The sequence below is a fragment of the Fukomys damarensis genome, unplaced genomic scaffold (assembly GCF_012274545.1).
Source record: "Fukomys damarensis isolate Sample0158 unplaced genomic scaffold, DMR_v1.0_HiC HiC_scaffold_2, whole genome shotgun sequence".
Classification (NCBI taxonomy): domain Eukaryota; kingdom Metazoa; phylum Chordata; class Mammalia; order Rodentia; family Bathyergidae; genus Fukomys; species Fukomys damarensis.
This window is the reverse complement of record NW_022900914.1, coordinates 7,628,730-7,653,639: the sequence shown is the minus strand read 5'-3', so window position 1 is coordinate 7,653,639 and position 24,910 is coordinate 7,628,730. Positions and strand designations below refer to the sequence as shown.

Here is a 24,910-nt window from a genome sequence, read left to right as displayed (position 1 = left end):
TAAATAAAACAAATCAGACACACAACTTTAAACAATGCATGGTTTTCTTTCTTTTCTTTTCTTTTCTTTGGTACCAGGGATCAAACTCGGGACCTTGTACTTGCAAGGCAGGCGGTGGAACCACTGAGCCAAATCCCCGGCCCCAACATGGTTTTCTTCTATAAGAAGCCCAAAATATAAATAAAAGAGCAAAATAAACACTAGGTAATAGGAAATGGGGAACTATATGTTTTGCAAATGAGACGACCAAGAGGTGGAGGGAGAGGAGGGAACAAAATAAAGAATTAAAATGTGCTATGTACATGTACCAACTCCCCATAATGAATGTAATCATTATGTGCTACAGTCAAGTACAAGTTTTAAAAGACTGTTAGGGAATTGATCATGTTAAAGTATGCTGTGACGCCGCCTCACAGGCTGCATTCTCCTGGTACCTCTTGGCTCCTAAAATGACCTCATGCCCTTATCTCTGGTTTCCCTCCCTGCCAAGGCCGCAGTGGTCCAGGAAAGTTGAAACCTGTGTCTGCAGGACTGGGCCCATAAAAGCAACCTGGCCTGTGATAGGTGAAAAGTAGCTCACTCCTCATAAATAAGCAATAGCCCACCCCAAAACCAGGCTGCATTCTCCTGGTACCTCTTGGCTCCTAAAATGACCTCATGCCCTTATCTCTGGTTTCCCTCCCTGCCAAGGCCGCAGTGGTCCAGGAAAGTTGAAACCTGTGTCTGCAGGACTGGGCCCATAAAAGCAACCTGGCCTGTGATAGGTGAAAAGTAGCTCACTCCTCATAAATAAGCAATAGCCCACCCCAAAACTGATAAAAGGACCTTCCTTTCTTTTTGCTCGCTCCTTCTGCTTCTTCTTCCTCCTCTCTCTCTCTCTCTCTCTCTCTCTCTCTCTCTCCTCTCCGCCTCCCGGCCTTTGTGCTCCGCCTGACTCTCTACAATAAAGATCTCCTGTCGGACCTCTGGGTGGTGAGTGACCTGATTGGGAAGAGGACACTCTAAGGGGGCATGCGAGACCCCTTTCAAAGACGACCTGGAGGCCACTGTTTTCTCCTCCTTCATGCTGTAGAGTGTTCTTTTCCTACTATTACTTGATTACTTGGCCCAAACGCACTCCTGCCTTTAACAAACTTTGCTACCTTTAAGGAGAAAAAAAAAAGACCATCTGGAAATTATTTTAGTAGTAATCAGCCCTAATTGTTGGGTTGTTGCCATCGTTTCTTTCTCTAATTTCGGTTCTTTGACCAGTGATCCAGCTTCCTGGTTAGATTCCAGAACAATCCGTCTTCCCCAGATCTTTGGGAGCGGGACCGAACCTGGCTTAATAAGAAATTATAAGATTGATGAAAGTGACACATCGCTCGCTGCAACCTATGACCCCTGCATCCTATCTCACTCCCTGAGTCCTGGGCCCAGACCCCAGAGGGCGCCCAGACCTATGGCTTTCCTGAATCCCCATTTGACTCAGAGTCCGGGCCCTAGCTCCCGTCTTCCCACCCACGCCATCTGGGCACTGTCTTGCTAGTTCCTCTGCAAAGAAATTTGCATCGTGCGCAGTGGGAGGGCTCTTCAGGCCACTCAGGACAGCTCTGCCGAGCCATGGTCCGTCCGGCTGCTCCCCGGCTGCTCCTGGCCCTGACTCTCCTGCTGGGGTCTACAGTTGCCCCCACATCCCAGCCTGTGAGTAAGACCGAGGTGAGGACCGGGGATGTCTCCAGAGGCCTTGCGAGGGGTGGGATGATAGCTCAGGGGAGGGAAGGGGCCCGCCAGGGAGAGGCTCTGAGCCTGGTAAGGGTCTCGGCATGGCTCAGAGCATCCTGTCTGCCTGTCGGGGTGTGAGGCATGGCTTGCTTTACTCTGCCCGAGTCCCTGTGAGCTCCAGCCACACCTGCTTTACTGTAGATGAAGACTCTTCCTATCGTGCCAGCAATTTTAAAATGGAAAAAAAAAAAAAGAGGAGGGGGGTACTCAGTAGATTTGTGAGTCACTTGCAAAGAGAATGAGAGAATCTAAAGAAATTCAGCAGAGCCAAAATCAGTACTTTTTAATCCACTTCTCCTGTGAAGATATCAGTATCTCTATCTCTGCATCGATCTCTGAGTCTAAGCCCATATCTGCATCTGATTTCATACACACCTGTATCTTTACCAATCTCTAAATCTGTCCATGTCTTATCCATGCCTGTGTATCAACCCGGTTCTAGAAGAGCATCCCATGCAGGTTGGTGAATGCAATTTGGAGAGGGGAGGGTGCTGGTGAAGAAACAAATTCCAGGAGCTGAGAGGAAAGGCTCACCCCTGTGTCAAACCCCTGTGCCCCAGCCAGCTCTGCCCCTCCCTGCTAGAGCTCCAGACCCAGCCGTTGCTATTAGCCCAGGGGCCCAGGGACAGGTACTTTCACGAAGGAGCTAAGCAAAGCTTGTTGACTCCCAGGGTGTGCCCCTTCCGGACTTGGGTGGGACCTGCAGGCCCTGCTGAGGTCCCTGGGGCTGCATCTCCTGCAGCTCCGCCTGAAAGCCTTCGGTCCCCTTCTGACCTGCACTCTTGATTTCCCACAAACAGCAGAGCTTCCAGGACACCAAGTCATGCCAGACTAGCCAGGCTGGTCCCTGAAGTGACCCCAGGAGGAACTGGGGGCCGGCCTCTCCCTAGGGGTCTACCCTCTGCTCTCTTCCAGGGGCAGGGGCAGGCTGCAGCGGGACCTGGGCAGCAGTTGGACAGGAGTGGAGCAGGGGGTGAGTGATGGACAGGCAGGAGGAGGAAGTGAAGGGGAAGAGGGAGGAGGGAGGGAGGTGCAAAGGGAGAACCGGAAGGGGGTCCCCTGGCGGGGGCTCAGAACAGAGAGGACGGCTCCAGCTCAGGTGCGTCCCATGGAGAAAGAAACATGTTCATCTCCGAGGGCTCCTCCACGCGGTGTGCAGGTACTAGGAGGATGCCATGCACCCCAGCTAGGACAGGAGTTATTGGCATCCCGCATCCACGGGCTCCTAGACAGGAAGTGGCCACCTGGGTATAGGAGGCGAAGGGGACAGGCTTGGGGCCTGTCTGCCGCTCCTCTCCAGCTGTCCCTCTCTGTAGAATCAGTCCTGGTCTCTGTCTTCGTGGAACTGGAACTTTCAGACAAGATCTGGCCCCTGGCACACTCCAGGGCCCTGGCGCTTCCTCCTGCCTCGGCCACTTCCTGCCCAAGAAATCTCACGGGGCTCGTGATCACCACAGGTACAGTCACCGGGAGGGCTCAGAGCGAATGAGCAGGGGCCTGCTGGGAGCCCCTCCCTGGCGGCTGAGGCTGCCTGGTTCTGGCTTCCCATCCAGCTCCTGCCTTCCCTCCCTACCAGACAGGTCCCTCCCTTCCTGTTCACACCCTGTTGTCCAAGGAGCAGCTAGGGTGGGTCCCGCCTCTCCCGCCCCACCCTGGTGTCCACCTCAGCCTCTGCACTCGGAGCCCTAGTGCAGGGCGGTGCTGAGGGGTGGGAGTCCTGATGCCCAGCCCTACCCCCGCCCCTGGCCCTCCCAAGACAGCCTGCTCACTTCTCCCTCCCGTGTCGGTCACAGACTGTAATGTCAGCCACACGGGGCACAGCCGCTGCGCCTGCCGCCCCGGGTACCAGTGGAGCGCCCGTCTCTGCTCCAGCAGCACTCCCTGCCCCTCGCACAGCCACAGTGGTCAGCTCTGTGACTGTCGGATCTTCAGCCATTCCATCCCGGGCTACTGCCAGACGCTGCCACCTGGTGAGGAAAGCTGAGAACTAGTGAAAGAGGAGCTTTCTATTTTGTTCTCTGAACCTGTACTTCTGGCAGCTAGCCCAAGCCCCCTGCTCCTCCGGATGGGCAGAAAAGCCAAGGGTCCTACAGGATTTCAGGCCCTGAACTTGGGACCTGAGCAGGGAGACTGAAAAATGAGACCCCAGCCTGCTCGAGGCAGCTCCAATATCACCAAGTTACCTGGCAGAGGGGAAGCCAGGCCAGGAGGGTGTCATCTTCCCAAGGATAGGGTCTTCCAGGCTGGACCACAGCAGCCTCACTTGGATACCCATCCAGGGGCAAGATAAAAGCTAGAGCCAGGGAGGAAGGGGTTTCAGAAGACAGGGAAGTGCAGATGCGGTGGCACACTCCTGTAGTCCCAGCACTTGGGAAGCTGAGGCAGGAGGATCACCGCGAATTTGAGGCCAGCCTGGGATACATAGCAAGAATCTGTCTCAAAAAACTCTTTAAAAAAAGGCAGGAGGGAGTGATTGCTTAGCGGCAAGAGGGTCTTGAGTCCCCCTCCAGCCCTGTCTTCTGCCCCCCAGTTCCTGGGAACCTGAGCCTGAACTCCCAGCTGCAGATGCCGGGTAACATGCTGAACCTGGCTCTGCTCACGACCCAGAACGTCACCAACCCGAAATGGTTCTTGAGACGCACAGAGAACAGCAAACTCATCCCCCTGCGGTCGGGGCCGCAGGTGTCGCTGAGCTTTCACCAGGGCCAGGCCAGCCTCAGCATCAGCCGCCCATCCCAGCACTGGGCAGGTACCGGCTCTTTCTCCTGCCCTCTGCTCTTTCCCTCTTTCTCTTCTCTTCCCCCTCCCCCTCCCCCTCCTCCGGCTCCTCCTCCTCTTTTCTCTGCTTCCTTTCACCTTTTCTTCTCTCCTACCTCACCTCCTTTCCACCTCCTCCTTAGCCTCCCCACTGATTTATTTCAGGAGAACAAAGGCCAAGAGACCCATTACAGCGCGGAAACTTCCTTAAAACACTCAGTTCTTTTTGCTGTCTGGGGACTTCTGGGATCTTTCGGGCTCCACAAAGTTACAATTGTCCTAATATAGGAAAGCGTCATCTTGTCTTTTCTTACTTCCCCTATGTTATACATTGGCATCTTCCAGTGTGGCCTACCGTCACGGAGACTGCAGAAGCAGGAGGCCTCCCTTTGGCCAGACATTAAAAAGACATGCAAAAATGCAAAACAATGTCATTCTTCTAATTATGTTTCATTTTGGAAAATATAGTTATTTTTCATCAAACATCTCTGTTAACAAAAGAAAACTGAGTGTGGTGGCACACGCCTGTAATCCCAGCACTCAAGAGGCTGAGGCAGGAGGATCACCGAGAGGGAGAAGAGGGAGAGATAGAGAGAGAAATTAATTCATAATATGGAGTGTGCTGAAAATGTCTTTCAGCTGAGAACAGACAGGCATTTGTGCACATCCCACACAACAGTAGTAACATAGGAAGGGCGTGACTATAAGGAGGAAGACTCGCTATGGCCAGTGGCTAAGCGGGAAGGGCAGGAGCCTGTTCTACAGACCTCTTCATCCTTCTACAAGTCCTTCTCGAAGCCAGGGCCGCACAATCTCCTTTAACTCATGCGATAAACCCTGCGTGGTTATCAATGGTGGCCCCCATTTTGAAAATGTGGAGACTGAGTCCTGGCACTAGTTAGAGATCCCTCAGGGGGCTTTTCAGCAAAAACCAATTCCTCCCTCAGTAATTCAACGACCATGCATAGCATCCCCCACTGCTTCATGTTCCGGAAGTACTGGGAGGCTCTGGGCCTGCTGGTCCGAGCTGTGCAGCCAGTGAGGGTCCCTTGTCTTCAGAGGGCCGCCCTGGGACTCCTCTGGCTGTGGCTCAGCTCTGGTGGTGAGCAGGGAGGGGAGCAATCAGCGGGCTTGGGCGACGGCTTGGGAGCAGTAGGTGCGGCATGTGTGTTTCCGCAGGTGAGTACCTCATCTACTTCGAGGCCCAGGGATTCGCCTGGAAGCTGCAGCAGGTGGTGAAGGTGCCCTTGCAGAAGGCCGAAGTGGCTCTTTTTCCGGAGGAGCTGTCCATCTCCTGCACCGCCTCCCCCAGCTTCCAGCTGAGCTGCTGCTTTCCCAGCACAAACCTGGTCTACACTGCTGCCTGGAGCCCCAGGGAGGGCAGCCACGGTAGGAGGGGGCCAGACACTGGGATCAGAGAGGAGAGGGGCAGCTGGTGTCTTCCAGGAGGCTGAGGTCCTGGTGCTGGGAATCGGGGGGTCAGCACTGTTTCCGCAGTCAGAGCAATCGCAGTTTGGTTCACATAACACAGTTTCATTGAACTCTCACAGTAAACCTCATGGGGTTAGTTCGATGGTGGCCCCCATTCTACAAAGGAGGAAACTGAGCCCCGGAACTAGAGACCCCTTCAGGGAGCTTGTCAGCAAAACCCAAGTCGCACTCAGCAGTTTGGTACCCACGTACCACTCAGCTGCTTCCCCACTGCCCCGTGCTCTGAAAGACTCGGGGCCTGCTGGCTTCTGAGCTGTCTCTCCTCTCCCCTCAGTCTCCTTACTCAACAGGACAGGCTCTCAGTGCCTGCTGCTGGACGTTCAGCGCTGCCCGGAGGCCGACACCACATACACTTGTGTGCTGGAGAGTCAGGGCCTGGCTCCTCTTAGGCGATCTGTCGCCGTCGCCGTCATCCAGGGTACGTGGGGCCCAGGCTCCAGCAGGCCCCCACTGCTGGCTCTTGGGCCAGGAGCCTCTCCACGATGACCCTCTGCCATCTGGGCCAGACCATGGGCCTGCGCAGGCGGGGCCCAGGCAAAGGCTCAGGTGGGACTGCGACTGCTGAGTCCGCTCTGCTTATCACTCTTCAGATGGAGACGACGCCTGCCCTGAGGACTTCTCGGCTGTGGCCTGGAATGTCACTAAAGCTGGCCACGCGGCACAGGCCCCTTGTCCTGGGAACAAGGCGGGCATGGTGAAGAGGTTCTGTGGACCTGATGGGGCCTGGGGGCCCCTCCAGCACAACTGCACGGACATGGGGATCCTGGCCTTGTACGATGAAGCCAGGGTAAAGCCTGCCTCCGCAGTCCCCTCAGGCCTAGCTTTAGGGTCCTTCCCCCAGGCCAGCAAGGGTTATTCAGCTGCTATCACAGGGAGCTCTCACAGAGCCCGGAAGTAGGCGCGGGGCCTCGTGGGGCCAGTACTCTGCCTGTTCTCGAGCCACAGTCCCATCAGGTGTCTGTCCCCTAACATCAGCCTCAGCTCCACTCTCCAGGCTCCCTCAGTCACCTGTCTGCTTCCTGCTCCTCAGAACGTGGGCACACGGGGCCAGGAGCTGAAAAGGAGGAAGCACGGGAGGTGTGAGGAGGCGGGGGAGGGGGAGAGGCCCCTGCCCTCGAGGATTCTCCCGCCACCCCCCTTCCTGCTCTCGCCCATCCCAGCTGCTGCAGGCCGGCCAGGGAAAGCCCGACCAAAGGGTGCCACAGATCCTGGAAAGGCTGCAGGAGCGGGTAGAGGCGGCAAGCTCTCCCTCCGACTTACTGAAGCTACTGAGCACTGTGGAAGTCCTGGCGGAGGTGGTGGCAGAAGACAGAACGACGCTCAAGCCCAGTGCCCTGGAGGTGAGTTCTGAGCCTCAGCAGATGCCAGCTGGGCAGTGGGGTGGAGACTGCTGGCTGTGGGGCCCATTTCCCATCTGCCATCAGGAGACACTCAGACACGCGGGCTTTGCGGGACCCCCCTAAATCCCTCTCGGTGGGGGCTGCAGTGGCGAATAACAAGGGGCGACGATGTCACACGCTCTTCGTGTCTGCACAGCAGTGTGCGTGGCCGTGCAGACACGAGTGTGGCCTTGACTCCAGAACACTGTGCCCCTACTGCTGGCCACCATTCCTAGCTTTCAGACCTGGGAGGAGTGAGGGATTGGAAAGGGCCCTCCCTCCCATTAGGACCCAGGTAGCCCCCGGGGGTTGTCAGACAGAGGGGCGGGGTGACCGAGAGACCACAGACCTGAAGATGCCCTGGTCTCCCCCGGGGAGGCCGCCTTCACTGGCTTGTCTTCTGTCCCCTTTGCTCTCCAGGCCTGGGTGTTGCACTAGTATAGGAAGGGTAGGGCTGGGGTCTGAAGGTCCTGCTCCTCTGGCTCGGCACTGTGGGCTCCAGGAGATCAGGCCCGCCTCTCCCTTGGGTGCCACAGGATCTCCTGACAATCACCGACAAGGTCCTAGACACGAACATCAGCTCTCTGTGGACCCCGGCCCAGGCCCAGGAGCCCTCGATGGGCTCAGACTTCCTGCTGGCTGTGGAAACCCTGGCACGCAGCCTGTCCCCAAAGGGCCAGCCCTTCTTCTTCAGCTCCTCCAGTGTGCGGCTGCAGAGTCAGCTCCTGGAACCCCCTCTTGCCGACTACCAAATCTCCTTCTCCACTCAGCCGCCGCTGCGGGCCCGGATTCCCAGGTATTCACTGACCCCATGGGTCCGTAACGGAACCACTGTCAGTGTTACCAGTCTGGTGCTACAAAACCTGGACCGCCTTCTGCCCTCCAACTACGGGCAAGGGCTGGGGGGCCCCCACTATGCCACCCCTGGCCTGGTCCTCGTCATCTCGATCATGGCAGGTGGCAAAGCCATCACCCGAGCAGAGGTCATCATGGACTTCGGGCAAACAGATGGTGCCCTGCACTGCGTCTTCTGGGACCATAACCTCTTCCAGCATGCGGGAGGCTGGTCAGATCGAGGGTGCCAGGCACGGGCAGCCAATGACGGCCCTGCCACTCAGTGTATCTGCCAGCACCTCACTGCCTTCTCCACCCTCATGTCCCACCATACCGTTCCAGAAGACCCTGTCCTGGAGCTCCTGACTCAGGTGGGCTTGGGCGCCTCCATACTGGCACTGCTTGTGTGCCTGACCGTGTACAGGCTGGTGTGGAGGGCCGTGGTACGGAACAAAGTTGCCTTCTTCCGACACGCTGCCCTGTTCAACATGGCGATCTGCTTGCTGGCTGCCGACACGTGGTACCTGGCAGGCTCAGTCTTCCTTCCAAGGACTCACAACCTCCTCTGCCTGGTCACTGCCTTCCTGTGTCATTTTTTCTACCTGTGCACCTTTTTCTGGATGCTGGCGCAGGCCCTTCTGTTGGCTCACCAGCTGCTTTTTGTCTTCCATCAGCTGTCCAAGCACCTCATTCTCGCCCTGATGGTGATCCTGGGCTACCTGTGCCCCCTGGGGCTTGCCGGTGCCGCTCTGGGCCTCTACCTGCCTCGAGGGCAATACCTGAGAGAAGGGCAGTGCTGGCTGGCTGGGAAGGGAGGGGCAGTCTATACCTTCGTGGGGCCGGTGCTGGCCATCGTGGGCGTGAACGGGCTGGTACTCGCCATGACTGTGCTGAAGTTGCAGAGACCTTCGCTGTCAGAAGGGCCCTCGGTGGAGAAGCGCCAGGCTCTTCTGGGGGTGCTCAAGGCCCTGTTCATCCTCACACCCATCTTTGGCATCACCTGGGGGCTGGGCCTGGTGACTATGTTGGAGGAGGCCTCCGCAGTCCCTCACTACATCTTCGTCATTCTCAACTCCTCCCAGGTAGGTGTGCTGGGGTGGGGGGCGGTCTGTGTTTATTGACCTTTTCGATGGTCTAAGTCACTGCCCGTTGCTTCTCAAGGAGACGGCATGGTGCAGCAGAAGAAACCAATTCAGGAATTTTAGCAGGCTTCGGTATAGGTCCTGGTTCCTCCACTTATTGGCTGGATAACTTCAGACAAATTACATAACCTCTCTGACTTTGCTAGACAAGTAGGGAAACTGTCACCCATCCTTGGGTATCCCTTTTGTAACCATGACAATAAGAAAAGCCCCAAAGTGGGTCCTCTGCACCAAGTGGTGCTAATTTCAGAAACCAAGATAGGATGCCTTAGTATGTAAACTAGATCAGGGGATGGAGGCTGCAGGAAGAGGACAGGGAGCCAGCTAATTCCATAGGTGTTCACTCCTTCACCACTTTTCTCCGCTCCCTCTTTGCAGGGAGTCTTCATCTTATTGTTTGGTTGCCTCACAGACAAGAAGGTGAGTCTGCCTGGCCAACCCCTGCCTGGCTGACAGCCAGAAGGCAGTGAGCCGGCTGCCACCACTGGGGCATTTACTTTTCCTCTCCAGGTGCAAGAGGCCTTACGCAAACGCTTCTGCCACACCCAACCCCCCAACTCCGACATCTCCCTGGTGAGTTGCGGGCTCCAAGGCTGCAGCCGTCTCCCGAGAAGATCAGAGGGGACCCACAACCTTCCCCAGAGATGGGCACAGACTGGGCTTGTTCTTCAGAATGCATACTTTTTAGGTTCAAGCTCTCTGACCGGGACAGGAGCAGGTGAACCAGAGCAATCAGATTCCCAGCTTCCTGACTTGGACCTGGATTCTGATGATGCTCTTGTCCCTGCTTTCCTATATGTAAAAAATCTGCCCTGGGTTAAGATCTGAAGCGGGGAAGGCAGAACTGGTGCACAGAACAATGTAGCTGAGAGCAAGTTCTGGGGATCACTGCATCCTGGGTGGGACAGACAAGAATGTCACAATGGATGCAGTCTCTTCACAGAGAGGTGGACTAGCAGTTGGGTCTTTCCATCTCTTCCTAGAACACAAATGAAACCTACATCTCAGAACAGAGTAAAGGAGGAAGCCAAAATGCCAGGTGAGGACCGGCTCTCTCAGGAGCAGTGCGAGCAGCGTGGCTTGCAGAATGAGGATAAGTGCAGTTAAAGATCTCCGGGAAAAGTTCGTCACAGCAGCTCCTTTTCACAAAGGGTGGAAAGCAGGCTTTCCTAGGGTGGCCACAGAGGAGCCTAGAGGATCCTCCGATGCAGGAGGCCTAGCAATAACCAACCTGGGCTCTGTTCTACCTGAAAATCCCTTTTCACACTACGGAACTCCAAATTACCCACAAAAACCAACCAACCAACCTTGTTTTAAAGGACTTGTTATGGGCTTGGTTTCTAGAGGACAGAGCAGCCTGCAGAGTTGGGCAAGGTGGGTGTCACCAGCCCTAAGATTCAGAGTGAGCTCATTCAGGGGGTTGTGGCAGGGCCCCAGGGGTGAACCACACAGGAACCCACAGTGAGGGTGTGAGCTGGGATCCATATGATGGGCCCTGGCCCAGGGGCTCTGCACCCCTCCCTGCTCACCTTGGAAAAGGCTCTTTCTGTGAGTCACACCCGTTTCTCTTGCAGCTCTCTGTCCTCCCCGCCCTAAGGCATCCAAGCAAGAAAGGCTTGAAAAACTCGCTAACCCACCCAGTGACCTCATGGATGAACCTGCCTTTCCTGCCAAACTCATCACCAGATATCAAAGTTCCAGAAAAGTGCAAGTAAAATGATCTCCACTAGTTTTAAAATGATCCAACAGGCCACTTTACAGAGGTCATGGACGGCAGTGGCTCTTGCTATTCAGTGATCTCTTTTCTGGTTATCCCTCTTTAATGATCATGAAGAAAGGTCAACCAATTGACAGGAACCTCTGACCTTCCCAATCACTAGTGATGAAGGGCAGAATTTGATTCGAGGTTTAGAGAAAGGTGAAATTTCTTGGTCCTTCCTTTAACTTAAAAAAAATCAATATAAAATATGTTTCAGGGACATATGCATGTTTGCAAAGAGACACTGATGTGAATACACTTTAAAGAATTCTTTATAAGAGTTTAAAGCAGAGAGAAAGGTCCCACTTACTGGCAAGACTTACGCAGCGAAGATTACAAGCACTGACATTTAAATGTGACAAGACCAAGTGAGGTCGAGGTATACAGACAAGCAAGATACAAGAAAAACTTTCAGAGGATACCAGGATGTCTAGTGGAATTAGCTTACAAAATTCACAAGCAGAAAGTAAGAGGCTTCGGGAAAAAATTTAGACCAGATCAATGAAAAAAATTCCAATGGGCGAGGTTTTTAAATTATATAATGTATGGGAATTTTTATAAAATGGAACAAGAACATTTTCTGTTGAAATAAAAAAGGATATAGTATCACAGGCGCCTGAAAATATTTTTCTTCCAAGCGCTGTTTCTCTACTCAGTGATTGAAGTATCTATTTTAATTGTGGACAAGCTAGTCCAAATAGTTCTCTAAATGGATTCAAGTATGCTTCCAAATCGGAGATAACAAACAGGGAAAGCCACACTGAGGCTTCCTGGAGGCCGTACCCTCACTCTGCCCCGAGGGAGGCCCTGCCCTACAGCACCGCATTGTCACCTCCTTAATAGTACACTTTGCACTTGTAAAGTTACAAAACTAGTTTTGGTTACAGATTCAAATAATGCACTCTTTCCATTACAAGCAGCAGACGCCTTTTCTGAGTGGGCTTCTGTAGACAGATGTGTTCTCCTTTCCCTTCCCAAGACCATACTCAATGCGCTGCTGTTCTGGTAAAATCCCCTATTTAGAACTGGCAGATAAAATAGGATTACATCTTTATTTGGCTTGCATCATAAAAATACATACATACACGCATTTACACACACACAGAGACCATAAAAGAAGGCTCTAGGAGATACAAACTGACATTAAGCAGCAATTCCATTTCTAAGGTAGTTTAGAGGTAAGCAGCTGTAGTCCCAACACTCGGGAGGCTGAAGCAGGAGGATTATTACGAGGTCAAGGCCAGTCTACACTACATAGTGAGTTCAAGATCAGCCTGGACTACACAGGGAGACCCTGTCTCAAAAAACTAAAAGAGAGATATAGAGATAGATAGAAAAAGAGAGGGGGCACACAAAGGCTGTGCGCTCCAATGTGTTTGTGTCCACTTAGTAAAATAAATCAAGCAGCCTCGACGTGCAGGAGTGCTGGGTGATCATTAAAAATGGTGACTTGGCTACATAGATTGCTATGGATCAACATTCAGGCTACAAGCTAAGCCGACAAGAGGGCTGAGGCAGCATTCTACTAGGCATTTTGGTCCATGCACACATGCACTGAACAGGGGAGGTATCAAAATGTCAGCAGGAGATATCGCTGCTTGATTTTTCATTTTCTTCTTAATCTTACCTTGTTTGAACTTTCTACAGTTAATATTTTTATTGTACATATTAAAGTCTAAAACAAAATCCCTCCTGGAACTTAGGTCTGGATAGACAGGTAGATTACAATAGGGGTTCCTGAGGCAGCTCCAAACGCCCCTACTTAGGGTTCTGCTTTGGGAATCGCTCCTGATGGGTCACGGACAGTCCTTTCAGGGTGCAAGGGAAAGATCTCCATAGTGGCGTTCCCTACAGCTCAGACACTGCCAAGATATCCAAACGCTTCCTGCTTCACAAGAACGTATTTCCTTTCACCGTTCCTGTCCTCCCATTCCAGCATCCTGCCAGAAAATGCCTCCCCTTCACTGAAAAAGCCAGAGTACACCAGTTGAGTCCTAGACACACCAGTTCCGGGGAGCTCTTCGACCAGAACCCTGTCTTTCTCATTCCTGCAGGAATTGGAAAAGCCAGGAGAAAGTAAACAAAACTAAGAAAGGCTAGGAGGAAACAGTAGACTGACAAGAGTCAGGATTCTCTTCTCCAAAAACATGGAAGCAAGAAGGACAGGAATTTTTCTGTTTTGTTGGTTGCTGTAGCCTCAGCATCTAGAATAAGCGCCTGATACACAGCCGGCACCAACACTGGAATAAATGAATGATGTGGACCAAAGGGAGAACATAAACTACTGTCACAAGTAAAGCTGAGCTGGGGACGAACCTTGAACAGTTTAAATGACAGGGCTGGAGGTATGGCTCAGAGGTGGAGCATCTGCCCGGCACATACAATATCCTGGGTTCAATCCCCAGTACCACAAAAATAAATAAATAGAAGTTTAAATGACAGAAGACAGAGCCAGTAAGTGGCTCCTTTCCCCAATGGTTATTTGGGAGAACACAGAACCTAACTGAAGTTTGACCCAAGCCAGGCATGGCTGTGCACACCTGTGATCCCAGCACTCCAAAAGGCTGAGGCAGGAGGATCACAAGTTGGAGCTCAGCCTAGGTAATCAGTGACTGAGAGAGACCTTGTCTCAAAATAAAAAGGGGCTAGGGATGTGACTCGGGGAAGGGGCCTGGTTCAACCCCCAGTATGAGGGTAGGGAGGTAGGTGGGCAAGACAGACAATAGAAACACTTAAGTTGGAATCTGTGAGAACAACGTAAGCAGGTGAAGATGTCTAAGCACGAACATCAAGATCTATGTTGATGGAGGCCACGTCAAGCCATATCAGCCCAGGATGATGATGTTCAGGACAGGCTAATAAAATCGTTCAGCTTTCTCTCGGAGTATAGGCTACTGTGAACCAACATATACGTCACGTCGAGTTCAGTGAACCTATGATGAAACTTCAGAACCAGAAACGTGAAGCTGGTTGTGTGCTCTAGCTGAGGTCGGGTCCAACATCCCCCACCCAGAGGCGACTATCCTGAACGTGTCTTCTCTTACCTTTCAGAAAAATCGCTTTAAAACCGTGGCTCAATCTTAAACATTTTAAAGTGTATCATTCAGTAAACTACATTCACATTGGGGTTTAATGAGTCCCCAGGATACTTACCCCTTCCCTCCACAAAAACGGCAACTCCTCAATCCCCCCTTAGTGCCCTGCAACCAAGGCTGTGCTTTCTGTCCCTAGGAACCTGACAAACTTCAGACTTACCTAAGTGGAATCATATTGCTCTTGTTCTCTTTGTGACAGGCTCATTTTGCTCAGCATAACATCCTCGGGGTTTATACAAGATCATCACCCTTTACGGCTGCAGAGTATTTTATTCTATGTATACGGCGATGTAGTTCGTCCATTTATCTGCCCATGGACTCTTGGGTTGCCTTCTACCTTTTGGTTATTCTGAACAATGCAGCTGCAAATGTGGGAATACAAAGATTGCTCCAAAACTCTACTTTCAATTCTCTGGAATACAAACCCAGAAGTAGAACTGCTGGTTCATGTGGTGATGCTATGCTTACTTTTTTTTTTTTGAGGAACTGCTGTGCTATTTTTTATGGCAGCTGCACCATTTTCTGTCCCCACACTGAGGACACAAGTGCTCCAATTTCTCCATGTCCTCACCAACCCTTGTTACTTTATCTTTTGATAGGAGCCGTCCTAAGAGATGTTAGGTGATTCTCCACTGTGGGTTTGATTCGTATTTTCCTCGTCATTAGTGGTGCTGAGCATTACTGGCCGTGTGCTTATTGGCCATTTTTCGAGAACTATATAAATTGGGTGTGCGCTGATGGGGGTACTGGGGTTCTGGGGCCTTGTGCATGCTAGGCAAGTGCTCTACCTCAGAGCTACATCTCAGACCCTTTTTAAATTTGGGGACAGAGTCTCGCTAAGTTACCTAGGCTGGGCTCTAACTGTTGCCTAAGCCTTCCAAGTAGCTGAGATTACAAGCTCACTATCACCTCAGTTGCCCATTCTTTAATTGGGTTCTCTGATTGTGAGCTGTAAGAATTCTTTACAAATTATATTAACCCCTTCTAGGTTGTATGACTTGCAGATATTTTCCCTCTGTTCCCCAGGCCACTTTCTCACTCAGTTGATGAGGCCCTTTGATGCAGCTTTTCATTTTGATGAAGTCCAATTAATCTAGTGTTTCTTGTTGCCTGTGCTGTCCAAGAAATTATTGCTAAATCCAATGCCAATGCCATGTATTTTCTGCTAAGAGTTCCAGTTTCAGCTTTTTGGGGGTTTTTGATCCATTTTTAGTTAAATTTCTGTATATGATGCAAGATCCGTCTTCATTCTTCTGCATATGGAGATCATTTTCCCAGCACCATCTATTGACAAGTGGAGAGTCTGTCTTTTCCTCACTGAATTGTCTTGGTACCCAAGTCAAAAATCATCTGACCACATATGTATGTGCATGTGTGTGGCTTTCCTTCTATGATGTTCTATTGCTGTTTGGGGTTTCTTTTTTGGGGGATGTCGGGCTAGGGATCAGACCCAGACCTCGTGCATACTTGGTAAGCATTGTACCACTGAGCAGTATCCTCAACCCCCAGCTTAAAAAAAAAAGGTACCAACTCAACTCCAGACTTTATTCAGATTTCACCCAATTGACCATTAATGTCCCTTTTCCATTTCAGAATCATCACAGCTCCTCTCGTCTCTGACAATTTCTCAATATTTTCATGACCTTGATAGTTTTTAATGTTGACCACATACCTTGCAGACTGTCCCTTGATTTGCATTCGCCTGATCTTTCCCATGAGTGAACTACCTCACTGGTATTTTTAAAGAACACCACAGAGCTAAGGCACCCCTTTGACCATGCGTTCCCAGAAGGCCTGTGGCTGCACTGTTAGCCATGACCTCTCATCTGAACTGATGCTGGCTGTTTGCCCACTGTAAGGCTGTCTTTTCCTGCTTTGTTCTCTGGAGTCACTGAGTCTAGCCCCAGGCATGGGGAGGGGCCTACCTCACCTCCTGCAGCAGGAAGTATCCACAGGTATCATCTGGAATTCTGGAAGACGGGACTGGGGATTTGGTTCAATGGTGCCACTACCTGCCTTGCAAGTACAAGGACCCAAGTTCAATCCCTGGTACCAAAAAAGGAAATGGAATTCTGGAAGGCAGATTCGTCTTTTTCCTTCCTTGTTGTAGAAACTTTTAAACTCATCTGTAGTCACCCTAGAAATTAGTTTTGCTTATTTTTAAAAGCTTTCAGTCTACATGAGTTATTTACAATATTTTGCTATTAAAGAGTAATGCTGCCATGAACAACTGTTTCTGTGCTCACGAGCAAGTTTCATTAGGGAATATTCCAAAGAGTGAAAACGCTGGTGGGCCGGGGATTTAACCCAGTGGTTCTGCCACCCGCCTCGCAAGTGCATGGACCTGAGTTCGATCCCCCGTACCAGAAAAAAAAAGAAAAAGAAAATGCTGGGCCACAGACCTTGTGTCATTTAAATGTAGGAGATGATGTCGGGCTGTTTTCTGAATTTATATTCTCATCATTTTTGTCTAAGTTCGTATTGTTCCACAGTCTCACCAATATTTGGAATTCTGTCTTAATTTTTGCAGGTCTTGTAGGCATAAAATCTCATTTTAATCTTAATTTTCTTCTGATTACTATTGAACATCTTAGTGAATGTTTACCACTTACTTATTGCTTTCTAAAACATGTCAGTATCTTCTCATTTTTTTCCTACTGCATTGTCATTATTCTTGCTCTGCAGGAATTCATCATATACTTTGGATCCTTTGTAAACTGTATCCACTGTAACAATTGCTTGTTACAATTGCTTGTCCACTATTGCTTGCTTCTCTATGACTTTGTATCATATGAAGAATAAAAGTTCTTATGTTAACATGGGTAAATTTATAAACTTTTCCTTCTATGGTTAGCACTTTTTTTTTTTTTTTTTTTTTTTTTCTTTTTTTTTTTTTTTTTTTCTTTTTTTTTTTTTTTTTTTCTTTTTTTTTTTTTTTTTTTCTTTTTTTTTTTTTTTTTTTCTTTTTTTTTTTTTTTTTTTCTTTTTTTTTTTTTTTTTTTCTTTTTTTTTTTTTTTTTTTCTTTTTTTTTTTTTTTTTTTCTTTTTTTTTTTTTTTTTTTCTTTTTTTTTTTTTTTTTTTCTTTTTTTTTTTTTTTTTTTCTTTTTTTTTTTTTTTTTTTCTTTTTTTTTTTTTTTTTTTCTTTTTTTTTTTTTTTTTTTCTTTTTTTTTTTTTTTTTTTCTTTTTTTTTTTTTTTTTTTCTTTTTTTTTTTTTTTTTTTCTTTTTTTTTTTTTTTTTTTCTTTTTTTTTTTTTTTTTTTCTTTTTTTTTTTTTTTTTTTCTTTTTTTTTTTTTTTTTTTCTTTTTTTTTTTTTTTTTTTCTTTTTTTTTTTTTTTTTTTCTTTTTTTTTTTTTTTTTTTCTTTTTTTTTTTTTTTTTTTCTTTTTTTTTTTTTTTTTTTCTTTTTTTTTTTTTTTTTTTCTTTTTTTTTTTTTTTTTTTCTTTTTTTTTTTTTTTTTTTCTTTTTTTTTTTTTTTTTTTCTTTTTTTTTTTTTTTTTTTTTTGTATGGGGATCAAACTTAGGTCCTTGAGCTTGCGAAGCAGGCGGTAGAACCACTGAGCTAAATCCCCAACCCTTAAAAGTATTTCAAACAAATGTTTTCTTTAATTCTCTTCTTCTTAACCTAAGGACATAGGAGCATTTTGTCATAAATTTTTTTGTTTTCATTTTACATGTATCAATCCAAAATTTATTTTTGTGATAAGTAAATATAACGGTTTTCAGTATTAAAAACTCACATTGTGTTTAAATTACCAAGGAATTCAGGAGCCAGTGATCCTGGAACTCACAAATACTCTTTTTTGTTTGTTTGGGTTTTATTTGGTGTTAGGGACTGAACACAAGGCCTTGTGTGTTCTAGGCAAATCCCCTACTGCTGAGCTCTCCCAACCCGTTTTTGTTCTCTGTTTTTTGAGACACAGACTTACTATGTAGCCCAGGCTGGCCTCCAGCCTCCTGAGTGCTGGGATAACGGGCATGTGCCACCACACCTAGCTTTTTTTTTTTTTGTACCAGGGATCAATCTCAGATCCTTGGGCATGAGAGGCAGGCAGCGGAACTACTGAGCTAAATCCCCGGCCCCTTTTTTTTTTGAGACAGGGTCTCACTAAATTGTCTAGGTGGCATTCAGTTTGTAATCATCCTGCTTCAGCCTCCAAGGTAACTGGGATTATAGGCAGGCATCATTGTGCCCAGCCTCAAATAAATATGTTCACACAAATAGCCACAATTGGCCATTTTGCTTCATTAAAGGACTAGCATACATGTTATTTAGGACACTGTGGTTGTCAAAATCCGAGAGGGTTCACGGCAGTTGATCCAAAGAAAAAAACTTATTTTATACTTCATTTAAATCCTAGCAAACAGCAGCGACTCCAAACAATGAAATTAATGTGCTTCAATCACAGCAATGCGGGGTACACTGAAGCAGGGTCCTCCTTATGTTCCCAGGAGCCCGTGGTTGAATGAAATCGCTGGAAGTTACACACACACAGTGAAAGGTAAACTCCGCCCCTTCACCCCTTCTCCTCCTTAAAAAATAAGGCAAACGGTTCTCCAGTATTTCTCTACTTTATTAAGGTTGACCGAGGTATTTGTGCATCTAAGTATTTAAGTTTTTAATGATATTTAGATTGACTTATTTTTCCATTGTTAGTTTAGGCACATTGGTTTGTATTTTAGAGAAAATGTGTATTTTTAAGACACATAAGAACAAATGTAATTCGCAAACATTACGAAGATGACTTCAGAGCTCAGTTAACCTTTCCTATACTGCAACCATTCAGTCTTCAGTGACAACAGAGATCAAAAGAACTGCTTAAATATATATCTGGATGATATTCTAGAAACTTAGAAATGCCTGGAAGAACAGGAAGCTGTGATTACTGGAAAGCTGAGAACACTGGCAGGGCTTAATTGCAAAGTATTTAACAGAAGGCCACGCATGTTTTCTTAAAAGGAGCTAGGACTATAGGGGCCGTTCAGCGATGCATTGAAATGGCATTGCCCAGTGCGAGTGCTCCACAGAAGCATGGTCACCTCCTCCGTCGCTCACTTGGGGTAAGTTTCCACTATCATACCATGGCCCTGTAAGGGAAAAAGCTCCGTTAGAGCGGTGAAAGGTGATGAATTCAGCTAGTGTGGAGAACGGTGCTACAGTACAGGCTCTGCAGTTTGATCTTGGCTCTGCCATTCAAGCACTATGTGATCGTGGGACAGTTAGCAGCCATTCTGAATCTCAATTTCCTCTACATGGGCTATTGGGGCCTCCTTTAGAAGGTTTTTATGAGCATTACAGAGCATACAACGTACACGCACACACACACAATTTATACAGAGATCTACACACACACAGATACGCATATGCACCTGACTTTCTAGCAGAGTCTCACTCTTAGTAGAAATGCTAAAAATCATTGCTGTGGCTGTGCATGTTCTCACAGCACTAGGAATGAAACCCAGGTCCTTGTACATTCCAGGCAAGTGCCTACCACCATGCTATACCCTAGACCAAAGGCTGCTATTAAAATGAAGAACCACGGGCCTTTTCCACCGTACAAAGATAAACACGACATAGTGAACGCCGACCAAAGTACATCTCTAAGTGATACCCTGAGGCTTTGGGAGGTTAAGTGACTCATCCAAAAATCACAAAGCTATGACAAAATCACAAGGCCAGGATTTGAAACCAGATCCAGGTGATTCCAAAGCTGTTCCCTTCTTCATTTTCACACAGCTCGAGGAGATGACCCGAGGGGCCACAAAGAGAAGCAGCAAGAATGTTCCTTTTTCGTCGTTGTGCACATGCCATGCACTGTTACAGTCCTTCTTTAAACCCAGCAGAGACATTTCCGATTTCAGGAGTCTAAACCCTAGCTGACTGCCACGGCATCCTAACCTCTGGTCTGTCATCAAACCAATCAATGGCCTATCGAATCTCCTGGCTTCTAGGTTCAACTCAATATCCTCAAAACTATTTATTAGGGGCCAGGGATTCAGCTCAGTGGCACCGTGCCTGCCTCATAAGCGCAAGGTCCTAAGTTCGATCCCCTGTACCAAAACAAACAATTTATTAAGAAACAATTATTTATAAGACAACAAGTTGAATGCCATGAGGTTAGAGATTTGCTACATGCTCCATCTAGTGTACACGGTAGCTCAACACAAAGTCTTTTGACAACACGTAAGCAAACAAACAACAAAGATCGGGGAGAGGAAGACCCGACTGACTTGGAGCTGTCTTGGAAGGGGCCCACACTAAGGCAGAACACTCCTTTTCCAGCTCTGTTTAAGATGTAGTTTCCGCGCCCCAACATGCCAGCCATCCTCCTCTCGGGGAGGTTTCGGCCCTTGCTCTCTCGAGAACACTGGCTGTATCTGCAGATGCCTCTGGCTGTTCCCACCATGTGTGCAGGTGGACAGGATGGGTGGACAGGGCAAGAGTGAGGAGGAGCGTATCGCTACTGGAACCTGTAGGCAGAGGCCACCTCACCCTCCTCCAGCACACAGCACAGCCCCCTACTACAAAGAATTAACTGGCCTAAAATGTTAGCAGTGCCAGCGCTGAGAAATCCTGCTGGCCCCACCGTGATGAATTCTTCTTCAACCTCCTAATTGAGTTGGTGTCAGTTGTTTGGCTCTCGGAGTCATATTTATCTCCGTACTCCTCATGGATACTACGAACTTGCAGGAGGGAGCCACTGAGCACTGCTGTTGTTCATCCACGAAAGCATGTAATATAGTTTACGCCGTCCGTGACATAAAGATTCAGGGAACAGATGCTGAATGCAAAGGACAGCGCTCCCTGTGGGCCACACCCCGGCACAGTGCTGTGTGGGAGCTGCCCCTTGGTGGGAGCCTGGCACCCGAAGAGGAGAGGGGGCTCAGGTCCTACCTGACCCTGGTTTCTGTAAATGACTTCACACGGACTAGAAACGTTTCTGATTATGGAGTCCGAAATGTTCTAACTTATAAATCACTGGCACTTTATTTCCCAAGTCTCTGAGGAAGAACCATATATGAAGACTTTAAATTGTAAATGTTTATACTTTTAAGTATCTTATTTATTCATCTTGATCAGTAATGGGAAGTTTCTTTAATTTAGATGAAAACAAAATCTGTTCACATCAGGATTTAAAAAAAAAAACAACTAGTGTCAGTCTTCCTTTTGGATTTTATCCCCAGAGTGACATGCTACAGCAGGCAGGAAGTTAGGTCTAAATGTGAGCAAGGTAGACAGAAAAAAACTTGTTGGAACAATAATTTCCTTAGCTGAACAGCAAAAAGTTAGCTAAAGATAAATTAGTTCCCTAAGGTATAATTCAGTTCTCTAGAAAGACAGTTTACCTTTTGGAGAGATTTTATAGATAAGATTTCATGCTGATTAGATAAGTGAATTAGGTTTACCACTTAGGAAGAAAATATATCAAGATGCTTAACACGATGGCACCTGGTAAGGGGATTTGCGATTCTAATTGCTTTCTACATATTCTTTATATTTTCTATAATAAACACATATTAATTTTACATTAAAAAGAGGAAAGAATAGCTTGGATTTAAATAGCATCCTCCTTTTGAAGTATTATCAGAATTAGAGTTGTTTCTCCTCCTTCCTCTCGCCCTCACCAAAAAAATTCTGCTTTTTTTTCCTGCTTGCCTGTCCTCAAAATACTGCTTTTGGAATGTTTCAAACTAAATTAAATCAAACATTTTTGGAATGAGCTTGTTTCTGAGAATATGATTTTCTGGAAGCCCCGGGAGGCTGCTCCACACGTACCTGCCCTCCAGCCGCGCAGGCGGCCACTAAGCCGTACTGGCCTCCTTCCTTCCGCAACCTGTTGGCAGCTGCCATGACCAAGCGGCAGCCGGTGGCTCCAAATGGGTGCCCCAGGGACAGCGATCCGCCCCAGGTATTAAACTTCTCCAGAGGAAGAGATCCAACCTGGCTCCACAAAAATAAAGATACAATGTAAAGGCAAGTTTCCATAAAGACAGAACTCAAGCCAGGCTCTTAGTAACAGGAAGGAACAGATGCAGAGGGAAACAATTAATGTTAGACATCACAAATAATTTTACTGCAAAACAAAGTAAGTCCAGGTCAGTAATAAAAGACGGGTGGATTTATTTATTTTTCATTTAATGTCTGAATGAAAACAAAAGGTAACATATAATTCTATTTTTGCTGAAGGTTTTCCAGGAAATATTTTTAAATAAAGACACAAATATAGTACCCTGAATAAAATATATAATTCTTCATAAGAGGAAGCTTTCCTCTTCATATTCTTCTTAGATGGCGACTAAGATCCAAATATCAATGTGCCATGGACAAACATATTTTTTAATCAGAAACTTACCTTGGTTTTCCGGCCCATGTAGTTTTGTGCAAACCAATCAGAATCCATGGCTTTAAAATTAGCCAAAATCTGACCCTAGGAGGGAAAATAATTCATTAAGACCTTGTTATTAATGTTCCTCTAAACTTTCAGTGTGGGTTTCTGTAACTTCCAAGTTAGGAGAATCTTTAAGTCAGTTCTTAGTGAAAATGTACCTCCAAGGGCCTCTAGGAACCTCAGGTATTTTCAAGCCCATAGGTGTGGCCCTCAATTCTCTCCCCTTGAATCCCTCCCTGCAATGTAAGTCAGGACCGAAACACAGAGGCGCACTTAACTGTTTAACTAGTAATATAAACTAAGCCTTGCTCTCTCCCATAACCATGGACTGCACCCTTCCTTAATGACTACAGTCCCTTCAGACGTGTCTCCCAAATGACTTACTGAGAAGGCTTCATGAAATTCAAAAACATCAATATCACTCATGGTTAATCCTGCCTTTTCTAGAACTTTTGGAGTAGCATATGTTGGCCTGAAAAGAAAAAGGTAGAATCTTAAAACTTTAATTTTTAACCTAAAAGCTTCCTCACATTCCCTAACCTGAGTTTTATGCTTATTGATTCTACTGCAGAAATACTGGTTAAGTGCCGGGGATACAATAATGAGCTGAATTCTGTCCTTGTTATGTTCATATTGTAGAGCTGGGGAAACAGGTTAATAAGCAAACAATGAAGGATAAATCCAAGCTAACAGTGTGAACTTGCATGAAGAATGAAAGTCAAAGGACAAGGTATACAAAAGGACTTAACTAGTCTCAAGATCATAACGGGGGGGTGGAGGTAAGTAGGTAGATCCATCTATCGATTGATATCAGAATGGAAGCCAGTGAAGCTAGGGCCTTGTGAGATAATCTAAGTATCAGGAGGCTTTTATGAAACAAGAATGTGTAGCAAAATGAAAAAAATGTTTGACACTTTCATGAAAAAAATGCACAGTTGTGTACGTATATGTATATATGTGTATATTTATATTAAAAACTTGTTTTTGGTGAAAACTTTTTTGGGATTAACCCCAGGGCCTTCACACTGAGCTACATTCTCAACCCTTTCTTTTGTATCTTGGGACAGGGTGTTGCTAAATCACTAGATTGCCCAGGCTGGGCTCAAACTCTCTATCCTCCCACCTTAGTCTCCCCGAGGTGTAGGATTATAGGCATTCACCACCACAGCCGGTTTGTATTAACAATTTTTTTTTTTTTCCAGTAACAGGGATCAGGACCTTGCACTTGACAGCCAGGCGCAGCACCGCTGAGCTACATCCCCAGCCCTGTATTAACAATTTTAGGTAGAAAATGTATAGGAAAAAATGGAAAATAACCCAAAACTATAAAATAATTATACCAAAAAGGATTATTATGATTTGCTTTAAAATCCACCCCCCCAAACTAATTATGAACTCAGAGCTTAAGATACTTCAAAATCTGTGTAATAAAGTCGGTAATGAAATACTTCTGATATACACTACGACTACTTACCCGAGTAAAAGCTGATCTTTTGGATCCTGGGACACATACACAAAATCCCTAGGTAAAGAACAGCGGAGTTAGCTGCAGTCATAAAGTAATCAGAGGCAATTCACCTGGAAATTTACTTACCTCAAATATGCCTTCGGCTTATATCCCATGGCCAGAGCTCTGTCCTCTGACATAATGAGCATTGCAGAAGCACCATCAGTCTGAAACATCAACCGGAACAGTCACACTGAACTCTGGCCGCATGAGGCTCCTCTGCGGCCACCTTCTACATTCCGTCCCTGGCTCTACTCACTCATCACAAACTTCACTTCACATATCTACCATTAAATCACAATGCAAACACAAAGACTGGCCCAGCTCTGGAGTGCTAAAGAGAGAGGAGCCTGTTCAGAGAGGATCACAATCATCAAATGAATAAAAAGAACTTTAGAAATGCAGGTACACATTATAAACTCAGCCAAAGGTTTTTTTTTTTTTTTCTTCTGGGCACAGATAACAAAGAAGTTTATGAATTAAAACAACCTATTATTTATTCAACTTATTTGTTTTTTTATTTTCCATGCCGTTTCTCAGCTGCGTCCTACCCACAGCTTCTGGGTAGTTTTATTCTATGGGCAGAATCGGTAATAAGCAAATCAATGGAAGAAGAATGAGGTGGGCAGATGAGAACATTAATACTACTGTTTTCCCTCTCTGGACCTACTCCACACACTCTTTTTACTCCATACATTTTTGTCCCAACTAACAAGAAATCAGAGGACAAAGAGATAACACAAAGTCCTGTACCACTACAAAAAAAAAAAAAGAAAAAAAAAAAAAAAAAAA

General features: G+C 47.2%; 2 protein-coding genes across 4 annotated transcripts in view; one reads left to right on the top strand and one right to left on the bottom strand.

Moving 5' to 3' along the window:
* Positions 1-927: 927 nt before the first annotated feature.
* Positions 928-18,644, top strand: Adgrf3 (adhesion G protein-coupled receptor F3). 2 transcript variants are annotated; one of them, XM_010604836.3, is made up of 15 exons: positions 928-1,698; positions 2,680-2,737; positions 3,081-3,221; positions 3,558-3,734; positions 4,295-4,513; positions 5,701-5,910; positions 6,287-6,430; positions 6,603-6,799; positions 7,173-7,352; positions 7,928-9,307; positions 9,746-9,787; positions 9,878-9,940; positions 10,351-10,406; positions 10,942-11,078; positions 18,583-18,644. In XM_010604836.3, exons 1-14 carry the CDS (start codon positions 1,603-1,605, stop codon positions 10,961-10,963), a joined length of 2,985 nt encoding a protein of 994 aa, XP_010603138.1. In that variant the 5' UTR covers positions 928-1,602; the 3' UTR covers positions 10,964-11,078; positions 18,583-18,644. The 2 variants fall into 2 exon arrangements, with proteins under 2 accessions (XP_010603138.1, XP_033619068.1); XM_033763177.1 differs by lacking the exon at positions 18,583-18,644 and having other exon boundaries at positions 9,780-9,787; positions 10,942-10,964.
* Positions 18,645-18,777: 133 nt separating this feature from the next.
* The window catches only part of Hadhb (hydroxyacyl-CoA dehydrogenase trifunctional multienzyme complex subunit beta), a 37,435-nt gene continuing 31,302 nt past the window's right edge, over positions 18,778-24,910 (bottom strand). For both annotated transcript variants that reach the window (XM_010604833.3, XM_010604834.3), the window contains exons 11-16: positions 24,206-24,285; positions 24,086-24,133; positions 22,996-23,083; positions 22,576-22,650; positions 21,999-22,163; positions 18,778-19,309 (exon numbers count right to left, since the gene is read on the bottom strand). In XM_010604833.3, the coding sequence (XP_010603135.1) occupies positions 19,274-19,309; positions 21,999-22,163; positions 22,576-22,650; positions 22,996-23,083; positions 24,086-24,133; positions 24,206-24,285 (492 nt within the window). In that variant the 3' untranslated portion in view covers positions 18,778-19,273. The remainder of the gene's footprint in view (positions 19,310-21,998; positions 22,164-22,575; positions 22,651-22,995; positions 23,084-24,085; positions 24,134-24,205; positions 24,286-24,910) is intronic.